This window comes from Symphodus melops (assembly GCF_947650265.1).
Source record: "Symphodus melops genome assembly, chromosome: 6".
Taxonomy (NCBI): Eukaryota; Metazoa; Chordata; class Actinopteri; order Labriformes; family Labridae; genus Symphodus; species Symphodus melops.
The window spans coordinates 9,812,237-9,829,761 of record NC_136696.1 but is presented as its reverse complement, the minus strand read 5'-3'; the positions used below and the strand labels follow the sequence as shown (position 1 = coordinate 9,829,761).

At 42.3% G+C, this 17,525-nt stretch overlaps 1 protein-coding gene across 1 annotated transcript; it reads left to right on the top strand.

Moving 5' to 3' along the window:
• Nucleotides 1-2,297: 2,297 nt before the first annotated feature.
• Nucleotides 2,298-5,866, top strand: LOC306825644 (cytosolic sulfotransferase 1-like). The gene is made up of 8 exons (XM_079346521.1): nucleotides 2,298-2,359; nucleotides 2,587-2,728; nucleotides 2,844-2,972; nucleotides 3,195-3,295; nucleotides 4,931-5,057; nucleotides 5,168-5,265; nucleotides 5,339-5,513; nucleotides 5,604-5,866. Exons 2-8 carry the CDS (start codon nucleotides 2,593-2,595, stop codon nucleotides 5,714-5,716), a joined length of 879 nt encoding a protein of 292 aa, XP_079202647.1. The 5' UTR covers nucleotides 2,298-2,359; nucleotides 2,587-2,592; the 3' UTR covers nucleotides 5,717-5,866.
• The last annotated feature ends 11,659 nt before the right edge of the window (nucleotides 5,867-17,525 follow it).

The window sequence follows — 17,525 nt, the reverse complement described above, 5'->3', positions numbered from 1 at the left end:
TGCCTTTTAAATGTGACGTTATTTAATTGTTGACGTGCTATGTGAAGTTTTGTATTTACTGACCCATGTGAACATGACATCTGAGTTTGAGTGTCAATAACATGAAGTGGGCTGATGACACCACTTCCACACTGAATGAATCAGAGAAAGTATGAGTATTTTTGTTCAGCCATTACATGTACAATAATTTTAAACAATAAAGACAGTTCAAACAGTCAAAAGTCATGTTTTATGTCGAGAAAAGGTATAGGTAGAAGAAAACTGCTTATAAACGCCTCATTCTTATCAAATGTTCTTCCTATGCATACATAACTGGGAACATCTGGTATTGGGTTTATTCCTATGCAGTCTGGTTTCAGTAAGGCAAAGGTCCGACATCTGGAGATTTTCAACAGATTGCTGAAAAGTGTGAAAGCCCAACATCAGATTACTTAAAATACACCATTCATCTTTTGGTATAAGAGGCAAATATATGTACACTAATTTATGAAGATATTGATTTATTTTTCCTGTAATATATATATATATATATATATATATATATATATATATATATATATATATATATATAAATGAAATAAGGGGAAATTAAAACAGTGAATCCACTGTATTTTGATTAAAAGCATACCTCAAAGTAATCAACTCAACAACTCATAATGTACTACAGAGTGTGTATATGGGTCATATTATTTTAGATTTCAGGTATTGTATAGACTCAAAGCAAAGGTTTAGTGATTTTTGCAGACAGTTTGACAACTATTCTCCTGATAATTACACTTTCATATTCTGAATGTTGTATTTGTTTGAAACAGATCGATTGTAACAACACTAAACTACAGGCAATTGGACTCACAAGCACGACTCAAAAACACATTCTTTGTTTAACAAAAGCAGTCTTTACTTTCAACAAGCAGAAAATCCAAATAAAAAGGTAACGCAGAAACAAAAGGCTTGTAGATGCAGCAAACACATGAGGGCAGTAAGTGAAGGATCTGAAATGAGAGGAAAGGTTAGTGACTCAAAAAATAAAACATTAACTAGAACACAGAGCTGGACATGACAGATCAGTTAGTGATGAACAGTCAAACTGAATTTCATCACCAGATTACCAGATTTCAACTTGCTGCAATGAAGAAGTGAAAATATAACTTATTTTATTTGGAAATGATAACTGATTTAAAGGTATTAATGTTCAAAATGTTTGAAATTGTAGAGGAGTAAATGTTAACAATCTACAGTAACAATGGCAAGAGGATTTGTTATTATCTAAATTCACAGGGTCGAATATTCTTTAACTGAATGTTTCATCAGTCTGGATCACAGTTGTGGCACATTTAGATGGCACTGCTGGCCATGAGTGTCCCGGACTTGCAAGGCACACAAGAGAGCCAGACCTATTTTGGTTTTGAATAGGTCTCCAGGCAGACCAAGCAAAGTTCTTCCTCATCTTCACTTCTTGAGCACTTCTTTCTTTTCCTTGTTGGAAGATGTTGTGGAGATGACAGAAGTCGACGCTGTGACAGGTAGGGCGAGTCCTACTATGTAGTTGTGGGAAGGTGGTGCAGAGGCACCGTGGAGGTGTTGGAAAGAGGAGTGGTTGAGGTGAAGCATTGTTCAGTGGCAAGCACATATTTTAAGCAGTGATGGGAAGTTCGGCTCTGTTGGCTCAGCTCTTTCGACTCCCAAACGGCTTTAAGTTCAGGATCAAAAGCATTCTTACTCATGTTTAATACTTCAATCAAACGTTTCAATAGCAAAAATATAAAAAATGCAAATACAAAATGAATAAATTTCACAAATACAAAATGAATAAAAAAAACTGCGATTAAATTCATAGAACAGAACTAGAAGTCATTAATCAATCATCTGCTGTCTCACTCACATGCCGCCTTTAATCTGTACTCTTTTGAAACCGGAAATTCTCCTTGACCACTTTAGACCTAATGTTCTCAGTTCTCCAGAATAGAGATTTTAATCTCAGCAGACAACTGAAGATGTTAATGGTGTTTATTCAGTGATACAAGAATAGCAGATGGTTTCAGTTCAAACTAAGAATACATGGACAATAATTGATCAGTTATTGCCACATGTTGTTATTTGGGGTTAAATAAGGACACCGACATTGAATGTTATCTTAACATTTTTCCTGTTGAAATATCTGGATCTAGTCTCCGCCTGTCAGTGTAAACTGATCCACAGGAGGAGCGGTTTTACAGGAAACTCTGAATGGACAGAGAGGAGTTTAACTCTCATATCACAAGTTTGCAGTTAGTTTGTTTCCAAGAGTTACGCAACAAAACAAGAAAGACAGGACTACAACTCTTCTAAGCATAGTGATCAGAGAGTCGATTCACATAAGGTAATTAAATGTTCTATTATTTTCAGGTTCATTGCTTGGAATGCTGAACTGGATGTGGATATAAAATACAAACCTTTGAGAATACTTATAGAGGTGATTTTTTAATACAAATCAAGATCACTGAAACAACATACAGAAATCCAGTCTTCCTGTTTCTTTGCAGTTTGATTTATCCCACTCTCTCACCTGGTGTTCATTATGTTTAATGAGTGTTCTCTCTATTCAAGGAAAACATGGATTTACCTCGGCCAGAACTGTTTGATTTCCATGGAATGTCATTGACCCACTATTTCACAGACAACTGGGAGAACGTTCAAAACTTCCAGGCCAGGCCAGATGACATCGTTATTGCAACTTATCCTAAAGCTGGTCAGTACATAAACAATAAAATCAGATTCAACGCTTTAGAAATGAGAAAAAGGTTGTGATTATAAAGGCTTGGGATCGTGGTTTTATTCCTCTCTCTCCTCTGGCTCCCTTTCAGGAACAACATGGGTCTCTTACATCCTCGACCTGCTGTATTTTGGTCAAACAGCCCCAGAGCGTCAGACATCCATCCCAATCTATGAAAGAGTACCTTTCCTGGATATTGACTTCCCAGATATGGTCAAAGGTAGAACAAACAAAGATGCTTGTCTTTTTAGGCTAGAGTAGACAATGTTGTGATTTAATTGTTGTGAATTGTATGATTGGTTTCAAAAGTGTCCTATATCCCTTTTCTTGTTGTCACATTTGCAATAAGTTAAACATTTTTTATAAGGCTGCATGAGTCAAGAATCTTGTTAAACACCTTGAAGAACAAGAGTTACTACGTTATTCCTTTATCCTCTTGCAGGGAAAGACCAAGTGGACAATCTGCAAACCTCTCCTCGGCTCATTAAAACTCATCTTCCCATCCAGTTTTTGCCAAAGTCTTTTTGGGAGCAGAACTGTAGGGTACGTGCATCTTTCAACAACATGACTCCAATAAAACAAAACCGAAAAAAATAAATAAAAAATAGCTACAGCGAGATAAATTTTGAAAGCATCGAAATGGGTGAAATATGAAAACTAATCCCACACAACATAAAGACCCTGGTTACACCTGTTATCATCATGTTGTCCATCATAAGATCTATGTCAATGTTTTGTTTATTTTACTCTACTTGAATGAATGCCTTCTTTTACTTGTATAAATAATCTCGTTTTCCTTTTCTTACATTTTTGGAAGCATGACCTGATATCCTGCACCTGCCCATTGTTAAGTCAATATTAACTCAATGGCAAAGCCATCTTCAAAAAAAAAAAAAGCAATATTTTGTAAAGTTCAGGGAACGTATGCCCATTTTCAACTTAATGCCAGCAAAATGTTTCAAAAAGTTAGGACAGGGTTGTTTAATAGTCTGTTGCATTCCCTTTTCTTTTAACAACACTGTGTGAGCATTATGGGAACTGAGGCAAGCTATTCCTGTAATTTTCAAACTCCAATACTTGACTGTTTTTGCTTCATGTATATAATAGACCTTCTCTAAAAAAAGTCATCCCCTTGGCTTCATATGAAGATCCAAAACGGGTATATAGACTGGTGTAGTAATGACGTATTTTTGTAGGCCAACCCGAAAAAATGGCGCCGGTGGTTCCTTCGAAAATTCGCCTATGGGATTTTTGAATTGGATTTTGGATCATTGCAGAAAATAAGCTCTGTGTCAAACACACATTTCTGATGCGTCGCTGTTTTGTTCAAGGTTCAAGGTTCAAGGGTTCAAGGTTCTTTATTTGTCAAATATGCCACATGTTAAACATACAGCACAGATGAAATTGCATCCCCCCCCCCAGTGCAAACCTGCAGTGCATAAAAGAGCACAGCGGGATAATCTTTACAGATGAACATCATTTATTTGAAGTTTGAAGAGTTATTGCAGCCGAGAGAAGTAAAAAGCTAACGTTCGCTAGCGAACTACACCACGGTCGATTTATAATGACGTCCCGACCGTTATGCTTCATTGATCTAATCAGTGGATTTGACAAGATAGCTAAACGTTAGCTTAATAAGTTGTTTATTAACCTAATATTTGCAAGAGCACTGAAAAACATGACTAGAGGCTGTAAGGAGGATTAGAGAGAGAGTTCCCGGCGTGATGACGTTTAATGTCTGTGACAACCACTGTAGTTTCAGTTAGCTACTCGTTAGCAACCGCCGTTTAAAGTTTGCGTAAAAACTTTAAAAGTCACAAGGGGAGTCTTAGGTAACGTAGTTTTTCTCGTCTAACAAAACGTCAACATCTCTTAAGCTTGTGTTAACCACAGACCTTATTTCAGGCGTCTAAACACAAACCGATTCAAAATCCCCATTGACTTTTAGAGTTAGGAACCCATGGCGCTAAAATGCTAACTCACTTCCTGGTTTTAGGACTCAAAACTACACCAGTCTATATTGTTCAGCATTTGCTGGCTACCCATGCTATGTATACAACACGAGTAAATGTATCGATCAAGTCAAAAAAAAAATTATTTGGGGAAAAAGCCAGTCAAAGTTGTAATCAATGTTGAGCTCTTGGAATAATTATTTTAATTTTGTTCCTCCTCCTGCAGATAGTCTACGTGGCCCGCAATGCCAAAGACAACATGGTCTCTTTCTATCATTTTGACCGCATGAACCAAGCTCAGCCAGAACCTGGAGATTGGAGCAGCTTCTTCCACAGATTCATGGAGGGAAAGAGTATGAAATATGATACAATTAAAGCGTTTTTTATGTAACAGATCATGTAACATCACAGGATTATACTTAAGACAGCTTTAGTGTCTTATTGTAATGTACTTTGGTCTCAGTGTTGTATGGATCCTGGTATGACCATGTGAACGGATGGTGGAGGAAAAAGCAGACTTATTCAAACCTCCATTACATGTTCTATGAAGATCTGGTGGAGGTAATTCAGACTTTTTTTCTTTTCACTTTTCTTTCTCGTAAAACGATGATGAAATGTGAGGATTTACTTCCAGGATACTGGACGAGAAATAGACAAACTCTGCAGCTTTCTTGGTTTGTCTGCTTCTGTTGAGGAGAAGGAAACAGTCATAGAGAAAGTTCAGTTTGATAATATAAAGAAGAACAGCATGGTCAACTACTCCACGCTCCCTGTAATGGATTACAACATTTCTCCTTTCATGAGAAAAGGTAAGCGTATAAGTGAATAACTTCATGTGGGCGCCATGACACAAACAGATCTCCATTCTAAGTGATGACAGATTCTCTGTTGTTCTGCAGGAAAGGTTGGTGATTGGAAGAACCATTTCACTGTGGCCCAGAATGAAGAGTTTGATCAAGACTACAAGAGAAAGATGAAGGACCCAACGTTGCAGTTCTGCACTGAAATTTAAACATTTCTGAACAAGCTATGTATATGTATAAAACTATACAAAACATGAAAGATTTAAGATTTAAAGCCTGTTTGTAGAGGAACAGAATTTTTCTTCTTGCTACAAGTCTAATGTATCTTAAATCTTGACAAACACAAGTGTACGGTGTAAAGTTAAACTATCAAAGCAACACATGGTGTGACGAGGAGCTGTGTGGTAATGCAGAGAGGACGAGAGAGTGCACAAGGTTGACTGCTGGACCTAAAGTAAAAGTTGTGGTGGCACACTGACCACCAGCGACCTGCAGGAAGACAAAGATACAAAGTATATTTTATGTTTCACTTGAGTCAAAATGTATATTGATGCAGTTAACCTGTTTTTGTACAGACCGTGTTGAAATGAATGTGATGATAATGGTGTGAATTAAGTAAACTGACCACTGATACCTGTGCAGAGTCTCCGTGAAAAGAAAGACACTTTTAAATAAAGGGTTTCCAGCATTCTTTCACCAGACAACCTCTTTAAACAATGAATGTGGCTGAGAATTACTTACATAACCTTGCTTAATTGAAGTTATTAAATGTATCAGAATCAAGAGGGAACCTCAGGTCTTGAAAAAGGAAGTCAATGCGAGTGTCTGCTTGACGCTTGCTCCAGGAGCCCCAGAAGTCACATACACAACAGGCAATGAAGCATCCATTTCTGTTTTATGAAAGATACACGCTACCCATAGTTAGCTGGATATCTGACCTACTGTATGGGCACAATGGGCTCCAGCTCTTAGCCTGTAGTTAAGTTGACTGAGAGTTGGGATGAGACAGGAGACTTGGAACATCAATATTCTTATTGAGCACATTGGAAGATGGAAGTTGTTGATTTTTTAATTTCTACAGACACTGCAGTCTTTATAAATCTACGGGAGCAATACCTTTCAGTCATTTACAAAACACATTAATGTAGATGTAAAAATAATATGTTCAAGTTATTAGAACTGGCTTTTAAAAACAAAGAAAAGTATGTCATGGTTTTTCACAATTGTCCAATTGGAATTATTTCTGTGACGCAGTTAGTGAAATGCTCAAGAGCTAGATATAACCCAGAAGAGGTCATTTGCTACCCATTATTGTCCCAGGTTTGTCCAGCAGATGGCAGCATGATCAAACAAGTGTTTGGGGAAATCCCTGAGAAAAAGAAGAAGAAGAATGGAAGAAAGTGCTGATGATGCAATTTCATAAAATGTGTCTGAGGTGAAGTGATAAATAGTCCCAGTGCTGTTATATTCATGAACAGCACTCGTGTAATGCAATTGATTAGAACTAACTGTCATCAATTCTGGTGTTAGATTAAAAAAAATCATGACATATTCATGTACCGAAGTAGACCACTTTACTAAAAAGAGTCAGCTCTTATTTTCTAATATTGCAAGAACAGAACTTTCAATGTATAACGGCATTTCTGTTTAAAGTAGTGATATTGTGTAATAAATTAATAGAAAAACACTGAATTTCTTACTTATTTTTAGAAAAATATATACCGTAAATTCCGTACTATTGAGCGCACCTGGATATAAGCCGCACCGGCTAAAAATAAGTAAATAAATGTATTTGTACATATATAAGCCGCACTTGATTATAAGCCGCAGGTGTCCACGCTATAACAAGAGCTATTTACACAGACGTAGGCTACCGGTAACATCCGCAAATACTGTAGCGTCCGTACGGACGTTAAAGGACGACGAGAGCGTTCAAATAATAACTTTTAATAACCCGATCACTGTCGGCCGTGACCACGCCGTTTACAGCAGAGAGCAACACATAACTTGCCGTAACAATCCAACTCTCTCCCCCAGCGTTCTCTCATACAGCCACTCAACACGTTCTCGCTGGTGCATTCACTGACTCTCCACATAATCGGAATTATGAACACATTATCAACTACTGACTTTACAACATGAACCGTTACAATACGAAGCCTAGCCGACGGTGTCTGTAACACGGCTGATGAAAAAGATGACCGTAATATATTTCACAAGAAAAAGTCCATCCATTCACTGCCTCAGAATGACTTCATTACTCACTTCCTCAGTCTCTGTTGTCGCTGTCAGTGTCATCTTAACGTGCAGCAGCTCTGTTAGCTTCTTTGACAGCCAGGTCGATCGCCTTTAACTTGAAAGCTGCATCATATGTATTTCTCCGTGTGTTTTCCATCATGAGGGTGCGTGCATGAAGCGCAAAATGACTGATATTAAGATCCGACGTGACGAAGTCAAATGTTTTTGCGGCAGAAGCTCATTGTCCCGCAAGAAAAATCCATGCATTAGCCGCACCGGAGTAGAAGCCGCAGTGCTCGAAGTGTGAGAAAAAAGTAGCGGCTTATAGTCCGGAATTTACGGTACACATTTTAAATTCATTGACAGTGATACCTTTCAAAACGTTGTGAATAGCAACAAAACAAAGAAGACAAAAAAGGACAGAAGGACAATCATGCTTGCTAAAATAAAAACAAACATAAACCTGACACAATCACAGGCAGTCCTTTTGATTCTCCTGACCCTATCGTTTGCCTCTCATGTGGAGAAATTCCCAAAGTGGAGAGAGAGGAGTTGAAGGGGTTTTTTTCTGACACCCTGGATCTCCCAGAAAAAGGAAAGCTGAGTAAATTTAAAGATTGACATGCAGTAATAAGATATGAAAGCAGGGGGAGAGAGAAAGAGGGAGAGAGAGATAAGAGTTCAAGGTGCCAGTTCCCCTGGTAGTCTAGGCCTATAGCATCATAACTATGAACTGGTCTGATCCAGTCCTAACTGTAACATTTTGCACAATAAAAGTTTTAAGTCTATCCTTAAAGTACCTAGTGTGTCTTCCTCCCGGACCCTGACTGGTAGACGATTCCAGAGGAGCAGTGCCTGATAGCTGAAGGCTCTACCTCCCATAGTACTTTTAGAGACTGTAGGTACCACGAGCAGGCCTGCATTCTGGGAGCGTAATGTTCTCGATGGGTAGAACGACACAATTAACTCTTTGAGATAGGATGGTGCCTGACTGTTTAGAGCTTTGTAAGTGAGAAGAAGGATTTTAAATTCTATTCTAGATTTTATAGGGGGCCAGTGGAGAGAAGCCAGTACAGGAGTAATGTGGTCCCTTTTCCTAGTTCTAGTCAGAACACGAGCTGCAGCATTTTGGACTAGCTGAAGGGTCTTTCGAGATTTACCATAGCACCCTGATGAAAGAGAATTACAGTAATCCAATCTGAAGGTAACAAATGTAAGAGCTAGTTTTTCTGCATCGTTTTGTGACAAGATCTGCCCGATCTTTGAGCTATTACGAAGGTAAAAATAAGCTGTCCTTGAACTTGAGTTAAAGGACATATCCTGATCAAAAAGAACTCCCAGATTCTTAACAGTAGTACTAGAGGCCACACTGATATCACTAAGGGCTGTTATATCATCAGAAAAAGTCTCTCTGAGGTTCTTAGGTCCAATCACAACAACTTCAGTCTTGTCTGAGTTGAGCAGCAAAACGTCTGGTCATCCAGGTCCTTGTCCTCGAGGCAGGCTTTCAATTTATGTAACTGGTTGGTGTCTTCTGACTTCATTGATATGTATAGCTGAGTATCGTCTGCATAGCAATGAACATTTATGGAGTGTTTTCTCATAATACTACCTAGAGGAAGCATATATAATGTAAAGAGAATCGGTCCAAGCACTTATCCTTGAGGCACTCCTTGGCTATCTTTGGTGTACATAGAGGACTCATCATTAACATGTATAAAATGAGATCGGTCTGATAAATAGGATTTAAACCAACTTAAAGCAGTCCCTGAAACTCCAAGCAATTGTTCTAGTCTCTGTAACAGGATCTGATGGTCAATCGTGTCAAAAGCAGCACTAAGATCTAACAGAACAAGCACAGATAGAAGTCCCCTGTCTGAGGCTAACAGAAGATCATTTGTTACTCTAACTAGTCTCAGTGCTATGGTAAGTTCTAAATCATGACTGAAACTCCTCAAATAAACTGTTGTCATGGAGAAAGGCACACAACTGATTACTACCACTTTCTATAGGATCTTAGAGATAAAAGGAAGGTTAGATAGGTCTATAGTGCTACGATTCAGAATTGGACCCAAACGCAAGACACAGAGACAGAGCAAACACTTTTAACAATAGGTTTAATGAAACATGGGGTAGTGACACGATTGGCAAAAAAATTTGTGATAGTCCAAGCTCAGCAGTGAGCAGTGCAACAGTAATCCTAGTGACGATCCCAAAACCTGATTCCAGCACATGTGAGGTGAATCCAGATAATACGAGCAGCAGACGAGAGGACGACAGGATAACAGGGACACAGGTGAGTCTTGACAAGAGGTTGAAGAGGGGAGAAAACACAAGGATGGTTAGTACACGGGAAAACTGGAGAACATCGAGTAAAATCCAAAATACAAGAGAGCCTGATTCAAGGTACGATACCACGTAGTGAAGACAATAATTTGCCGCCGACTGCATGTGGAGAGCCGGCTTATATCCCAGGCTGATTAAGATGAGCTGCACCTGTGAAACACATCTGCTGCCAATCTAACCCGGGGGAAGGGAAAACACAGCTGGAGCAGACAGACAGGGAAAACAGACAACAAACACTCGTGGAAAGGACAATAACCCCCAGATCATGACATATAGTTAGATAGAGTTCATGGATCAAGAGTATAGGCCTTTTAAGAAGCAGTTTAATGGCTACTTTAAATGTGTCACGCCCTGCACCTCTGCCAGTGAGTAGTGGCAGCTCTCTCCCTCTTTCTTTTTTTTTCTCTCTCTCTGCTCTTAGGAGGGCGTGAACTCGGCTGGTGGTGCCAGGACGATCAGGTGTGGCGAATTGCTGATCAGGGGATGAGACGCAGCTGAGCGGAGTTAGTGGCTGCAGCAGTTTGCTTTTAAGGAGCCTCCAGCCTGCTATCCAGTGCCGGACCGTGTTCAGTAACAGTCAGTACTTAGACCTCTGTACATGCCTTGCTTCTATGCTTAGCTGTTCAACCTCTAATACCCTGTTCTTCTGTGCAGTTGGATTCCCTGCAGCCACGGAGCTCTTCAACTCTGCCGTCTTCACTCACAGCACGGAGCTACTCTGCATACACCTCGGATTCGTCACGACGGGTCATCGGCAGTTCAGACACCACCAGCCTTGCTTCCCCCTCCTTTTGTTAATCTCAGCTAAGTGTTAGTTTTAGACTTACAACGCGACTCACGTTTGAGTCCGTTGTTTTGCCTCCGCTTGTTTGTAGCATTAGCCTACCTCGTGTTAGCACGACGCTTTAATTTCTCTTCGGCTGTTAGTCGCTCTTTGTTTTCGTCAGTTAGTTTGTTATTCCTCGCCTGTTTTTATCGGGTTGAGCGTCCTCAGTTGTGGTGTTTATTTTGTGTTGTAATAAATTTATTATTTTGTACTTCGGTCCTCTGTGTCTCTCTGTTCTGCGCTTGAGCCTCAACACGTCCCGTAACAGTACGGTCCAGCCAAGATGAGCTCAGCAGACAGAGACTCCGTTTCGGACACAGCCCGTGATAGTAGCGCTATTCAACACGCATTGTTGAATCAAGGAACGCTTTTAGGTCAACATGACACCGATATTCGCAGGTTAATTGAAAATAATGCTGCACTTAATAACCAGGTCACACTGTTAACTACGCAGTGCAATCAGTTATCTGCGCAGGTAGCACAACTGACCAATGCGCTAGCTCAGTTAGCTCCGTCTAGCTTGGGCAGTTTTTTGGGTAATGTTCCGGTTAATGCTTCTTCGCGTGAACCTAAAGCTTCATTACCTGAACGTTATAGTGGAGATTTAGGTACCTGCAAAGCGTTCCTTACCCAGGTGTTGTTAGTTTTTACACTTCAGCCACAGTCCTACTCTTCCGATAGTGCTAAGATCGCCTTTTTAATTGGGTTATTGTCTGGAGAGGCTAGGGAGTGGGGAACCTCGGTCTGGGAGCAACAAGACCCCATCTGCAACTCCTACCCATCCTTCATCACAGAAATGAAGCGAGTGTTCGATCATCCAGTGAAGGGACGGGAGGCTAGTCACAGGCTAGCAGGCCTAAAACAAAGAGGACGGAGTGTTGCTGCCTACGCGGTGGAGTTCCGGACCTTTGCTGCGGGAGGTGGATGGAATGATAAGGCCCTCCAGAGCATGTTCTACATGGGACTCTCCAATGAATTAAAGGACAAACTGGCCACGTTGGAGGAGAGCTCCAGCTTTAATCAGTTTGTGACCCTGGCGATCGACATCGATAACCGGATACGAGAGAGACGCCGTGAACGAGGGTCACGAACCAAAGCCAATCCAGCAGTCTTCACTCCTCGCATGTCCCAGGCCTCGTCGCACTCCCTACCTGCCGAATCTGAACCCATGCAGCTGGGACGAGCATCGTTATCGGCACAGGAGAGACAGCACCGCCGGGAGACTAATGCTTGTCTTTACTGTGGGAAGAGCGGACATCTCCTGGCCACCTGCACCCAGCGGCTGGGAAAAGAACGGGCTCATCCGTAAGCGGGGAGGTACGGTTGAGCCAAGTCACCTATTCTGCTCCTTCCCCACAACGTCTCCAGGTAATCACATCCATTTGTCAACAATCCCGCACATCTGAGATTCTGGCCTTGATTGATTCCGGGGCAGAGGAGAACCTTATGGACCATCAGACCGCTCTTCGGTTGAAGATTCCTCTGGAACGCCTGGAGAAGCCTCTCAAGGTTCGAGCCCTTAACTCTTTCCCCGCCAGAGAATTCTAGAATTGTTGCCAGCCAGCGCCAGCCTTTTTCACCATTTTCACCAATCTTTCAAGACTCACAGAATATTTTGTTCTTTGAATATGTAAATATTGAATACATCAAAAGAAAGATCAGAGCCTCTGCTTTCATATACAAAAAACTATTTTATTCAAACTTCATTCAATCTTTTTTTATCAGCACTTGAATATCGGCCATTTTCACAAAAAAACAACATTCCGGACAAAAAGCTGAGAAAACAGCACTTTTGTAAAACACACTTATTTTCAAGAAAAAAAAAGTGATTTTGAGTTTACATTTGGATTCTTTTTACCTTCATTTGACAACTACAGTTATATTTTAAAATAAATAAAAATGATTACATAAAATTATAAATTTTCTTTGAATAGTGTAGCACTACAACATTTACAAACTATATCATATATATAGTTTACAATCGTGAGATATAGTTTACAATCGTGAGATAACTTACTAACTGTATACATTTTTCTTCTCTTATACACTCAGAAATACTTTGTTTTTACAAACACTTAAATATCATTATTATTTTCAATAATAAAACATTAGTTGAACAAAAACCTGATCAAGAAGAGAGACAATTGTGTCTCCCAGGGAAGTGCCTTCTCCACAATAGGGTTTCATGTTGTAACAGTACCCTGTGTCAGAATCGTAAAGGATGTAGGATTTGATCCCATATTTGACATGTTTTTGGGGATTGTATACCCTGAACGCTAGCCGTCCACGCCACAGAAGCATACCCTCATCAATGCAAATGTTGGTGTTAGGTTGATACATTTGACTGAATTTAGATATAAGGTAATTTAAGACAGGGCGGACTTTGTACAACCTGTCAGTGCTATTTGCTGGCCTTGATTCATAATCATTGGAGTGTAGAAATCTCCATATGATTTCAAACCGGTTGCGGGACATGACCTTGTTGAAGTAGGGGGTGGCCAACATGTCATCTGTAGACCAGTACATTTCAAGGTCAGGCTTACGAATGATATGATCAAGACCAGCAGCATCATTTAGAGGTCCAGGATTCTCAGTGAAAGGAAAGTCTTTTGGCTGCCAGTTCATTTCTTTCCACATCAGATTACCTGGACCAGGACCTGCACCTGGCTGGTTTAAAGACCCTCTTGCTTGGTCACCAGGTACTTGACCTCCACCACGCCCATAAGATCCACAGGTCCGACCTCTGCCTCTTTGCTGTGATCGACCTGTAAATAATTAGAATGACAATTTTTTTATTCAACAGTGTGATGTGCACAAAGAGAGGAACGTTATTTTTCGGCCTCTTAATATCATATCTTACCTCTTGCACCTTGGGTAGTTCTGTATAAAGGACACCTGGGCCTTGAATCCCTGGACTCTGTGTGTAAAATGACAGTAAAATGTCATACAAATATTCATTTGGTAAATAGTTTGTGTACAAAATGAAAGCTAAATTATTTCTTTTTTATCTTCTCTCACAAGTTAGCAGATGCTCTTGTCTTGTAGTATCTAATAATCATACAATCCAAGTAACATACTATCAAACTAAATAAAATATGTTATCATGACTCACCTCTTGCACCTACGTGTATGTCTGGACCTTGGAGACCTGGATCTTGGAGACCTGGACTCTGTCTGGAAATTACAATAAAAAGTCCATCAAAAATTCGTTTGGTACATAGTTTATGTACAAAACTGAGGGATATGTTATTTCAACGTCACGTTATCTCATGAATTAGCAGATGCGTATGCTATCACGGTGAATCAAAAAATAACGTGATCATATCTTACCTCTTACACATCCTGAAGGTCTGAATGTAGGTCCTGAATCCCTCCATTCGCTGTCGCTGCTGCTGCCTTCATCCAGATCAGTTTCACGGAGGTCAAAAAATGAATTATCAGAGTCTGTATCGATAATTAACTCTGTAACTTCCGCAGCCGAATATCTCCTTGCTGGCGCCGGCATGTGTGTACTGTTCAAGTGCTTTTATCTCACATCTATACGGCTAATGTTGACTTTTTGACATGCGTCAAACTCACATATAAACTGATCAAACTCTGCCCGCTGGAAAATAAGGACGAAGAAGATGTGTTGTTTTTTTTTCTCTACTTTCCCGCAGGTGGTCTTGTTTGTTGGTTTTTGACCCCACAGTCCTGTAACTTTTTCACAACATCCGTCAGAGCGCCCCCTATCATATTTCACTAAAAACACCAATTGACGGAAATTTCCGTCAATGGCGGGGAACGGTTGGGTTCCAAATGACGGAAATTTCCGTCAATGGCGGGGAATGAGTTAATGACCTCCCCTTTTCCGAGATATCTCTGAAAACCAGTCCTGTTTCTCTCCTGCTGGCCGGAAATCACTGCGAAACCATTTCATTTTTTGTGATTGAGCATTCCTGCCCTCCGTTGGTTTTGGGATTTCCTTGGCTCCAGAGTCACAACCCCCACATAGACTGGAAGAGAAAAGAGATCATCTCCTGGGATCCTGCCTTCCACGCTTCCTGTCTCCAGTCAGCTCTAACCCCTGCCACGCCATCTGTAACCTCTGTTTTACCTACCATCAAATTGGATTTGGTTCCCCGTGAGTACCACGACTTGGCACCGGTGTTTAGCAAGGAGGATGCTCTCTCACTCCCGCCTCATCGACCATATGACTGTGCCATCAACCTCATTCCTGGGTCCACACTGCCCACCAGCCGCTTGTATAACCTGTCTAAGCCAGAACACACAGCTATGGAGGAGTACATCCGGACCTCCCTCGCTGCTGGAATCATTCGTCCGTCATCATCTCCGGTGGGGGCAGGTTTCTTTTTCGTGGCCAAGAAGGACAAGACTCTTCGCCCCTGCATTGACTTCTGGGGTCTTAATGACATCCCGGTGAAGAATTCGTATCCTCTGCCGCTCATTAACTCCGCCTTCACTCCCCTTCACGGTGCATCCATCTTCACCAAACTGGACCTGCGCAACGCCTACCACCTCATACGCATCCGACAAGGGGACGAGTGGAAGACGGCGTTTAACACCCCCCTGGGTCACTTCGAGTATCTGGTGATGCCATTCGGGCTCACCAATGCAACCGCTGTGTTCCAGAACCTCATAAATTACATTCTCAGAGACATGATTGGGCGGTTCGTCTTTGTCTACCTCGATGACATCCTCATCTACTCACGGAATGCGGTGGAACATACCCGTCATGTGCATCAGGTGCTGGAACGTCTTTTGAAGAATCGCCTCTTCGTTAAGGCTGAGAAATGCGAGTTCCATGCTGCCACTGTGGGATTCCTGGGTTACATTATCTCTGCTGGTGAGGTGAGCATGGATCCCCAGAAGGTATCTGCTGTACAGGACTGGCCAGTACCTGTAAACCGCAAGCAGCTCCAACGGTTCCTCGGGTTTGCTAACTTCTACAGATGCTTCATCAGGAACTACAGCAAGGTTGCGGCACCCTTGACGTCACTCACCTCCACCAAACTAGTTTTCCAGTGGACCCCTGAAGCTGATCGTGCCTTCCAGGACCTCAAGCGGAGGTTTGTGTCTGCCCCTATCCTGGTCCAGCCCGACCCTGCCCTACAGTTCATCGTTGAAGTTGATGCCTCTGATTCTGGCGTAGGAGTTGTCCTCTCCCAGCGTTCCACCTCCGACCAGAAGATACATCCGTGTGCCTTCTTTTCTCGACGCCTGTCACCTGCGGAGAGGAATTATGATGTCGGAAACCGGGAGTTATTGGCAGTTAAGCTTGCTTTGGAGGAGTGGCAACATTGGTTGGAGGGCACGGAGAAGCCGTTTATCGTTTGGACCGATCATCGCAACCTGGAGTATGTTCGCTCAGCCAGGAGACTCAACGCTCGCCAAGCTCGGTGGACGTTATTCTTTGGACGGTTCAACTTCGCCCTCACTTACCGCCCTGGGTCCCGCAATGTCAAACCTGACGCGCTCTCTCGTCAGTTTTCAGTCCAGGAGGACTCAGGTGAACTGGAGCCCATTTTTCCCAGGAACCGTGTTGTGGCCGCCGTTACATGGGACATTGAGGCCAAAGTCATCCGGGCCCTCCAGCAACATCCTGCTCCAGGTAACGTGCCCCCGAATCATCTGTTTGTTCATGACTCTGTCCGTCCTCAGGTGTTGTCATGGGGCCATGCCTCCAAGGTTTCCTGTCACCCTGGGGTGGCACGCACGGTGGAGGTTATCTGTCAGGTTTTGGTGGCCATCGCTGGAGAGAGACACTAGGGAGTTTGTGGCTGCGTGTACCATCTGCGCCAGGAACAAGAACTCTTCTCAGCCCAGTTCCAGACTCCTGCAACCCCTGCCGGTACCTCATCGCCCTTGGTCACACATTGCTGTGGATTTCGTCACCGGACTTCCAAAATCTCAGGGTAAAACCACTATACTCACCATTGTGGACCGGTTTTCCAAGGCTGCACACTTTGTGGCATTACCCAAACTGCCCTCTGCTCATGAAACGTCGGATTTATTAACTAATCATGTGTTTCGTCTCCACGGCATCCCTACGGACATCGTTTCGGACCGTGGACCACAGTTCACTTCGGCAGTCTGGAAGGGGTTTTGCACAGCCTTGGGGGCCACCGTCAGTCTCTCGTCTGGGTTTCATCCGCAATCCAATGGTCAGACTGAACGGACTAACCAGTCGTTAGAGACCTTCCTCCGGTGCATGACGGCGGAGAACCAGACCACCTGGAGTAGCCTGCTTCCTTGGGTTGAGTATGCGCACAATTCCCTGCCTAACTTATCTTCGGGATTATCCCCTTTCCAGTGCTCCCTGGGATACCAACCACCCATGTTCCCAGCCCAGGAGAGGGAGATCAACATTCCTTCGCTCAATTCCTTCATGAAGAGGTGTGAACGGATTTGGAAGCGGGCCAGGGCATCGTTATCGAAAGCCTCTCTGAGGATGAAGAGACAGGCAGATCGTCGTCGGATTCCCGCTCCCGCCTACGTCCCAGGTCAGAAGGTCTGGCTTAAGGCCAAGGATTTGCCCTTAAGGGTGGAGTCAAGGAAATTGGCACCACGGTTTGTCGGACCTTTCGAGGTGGATCGGATCATCAATC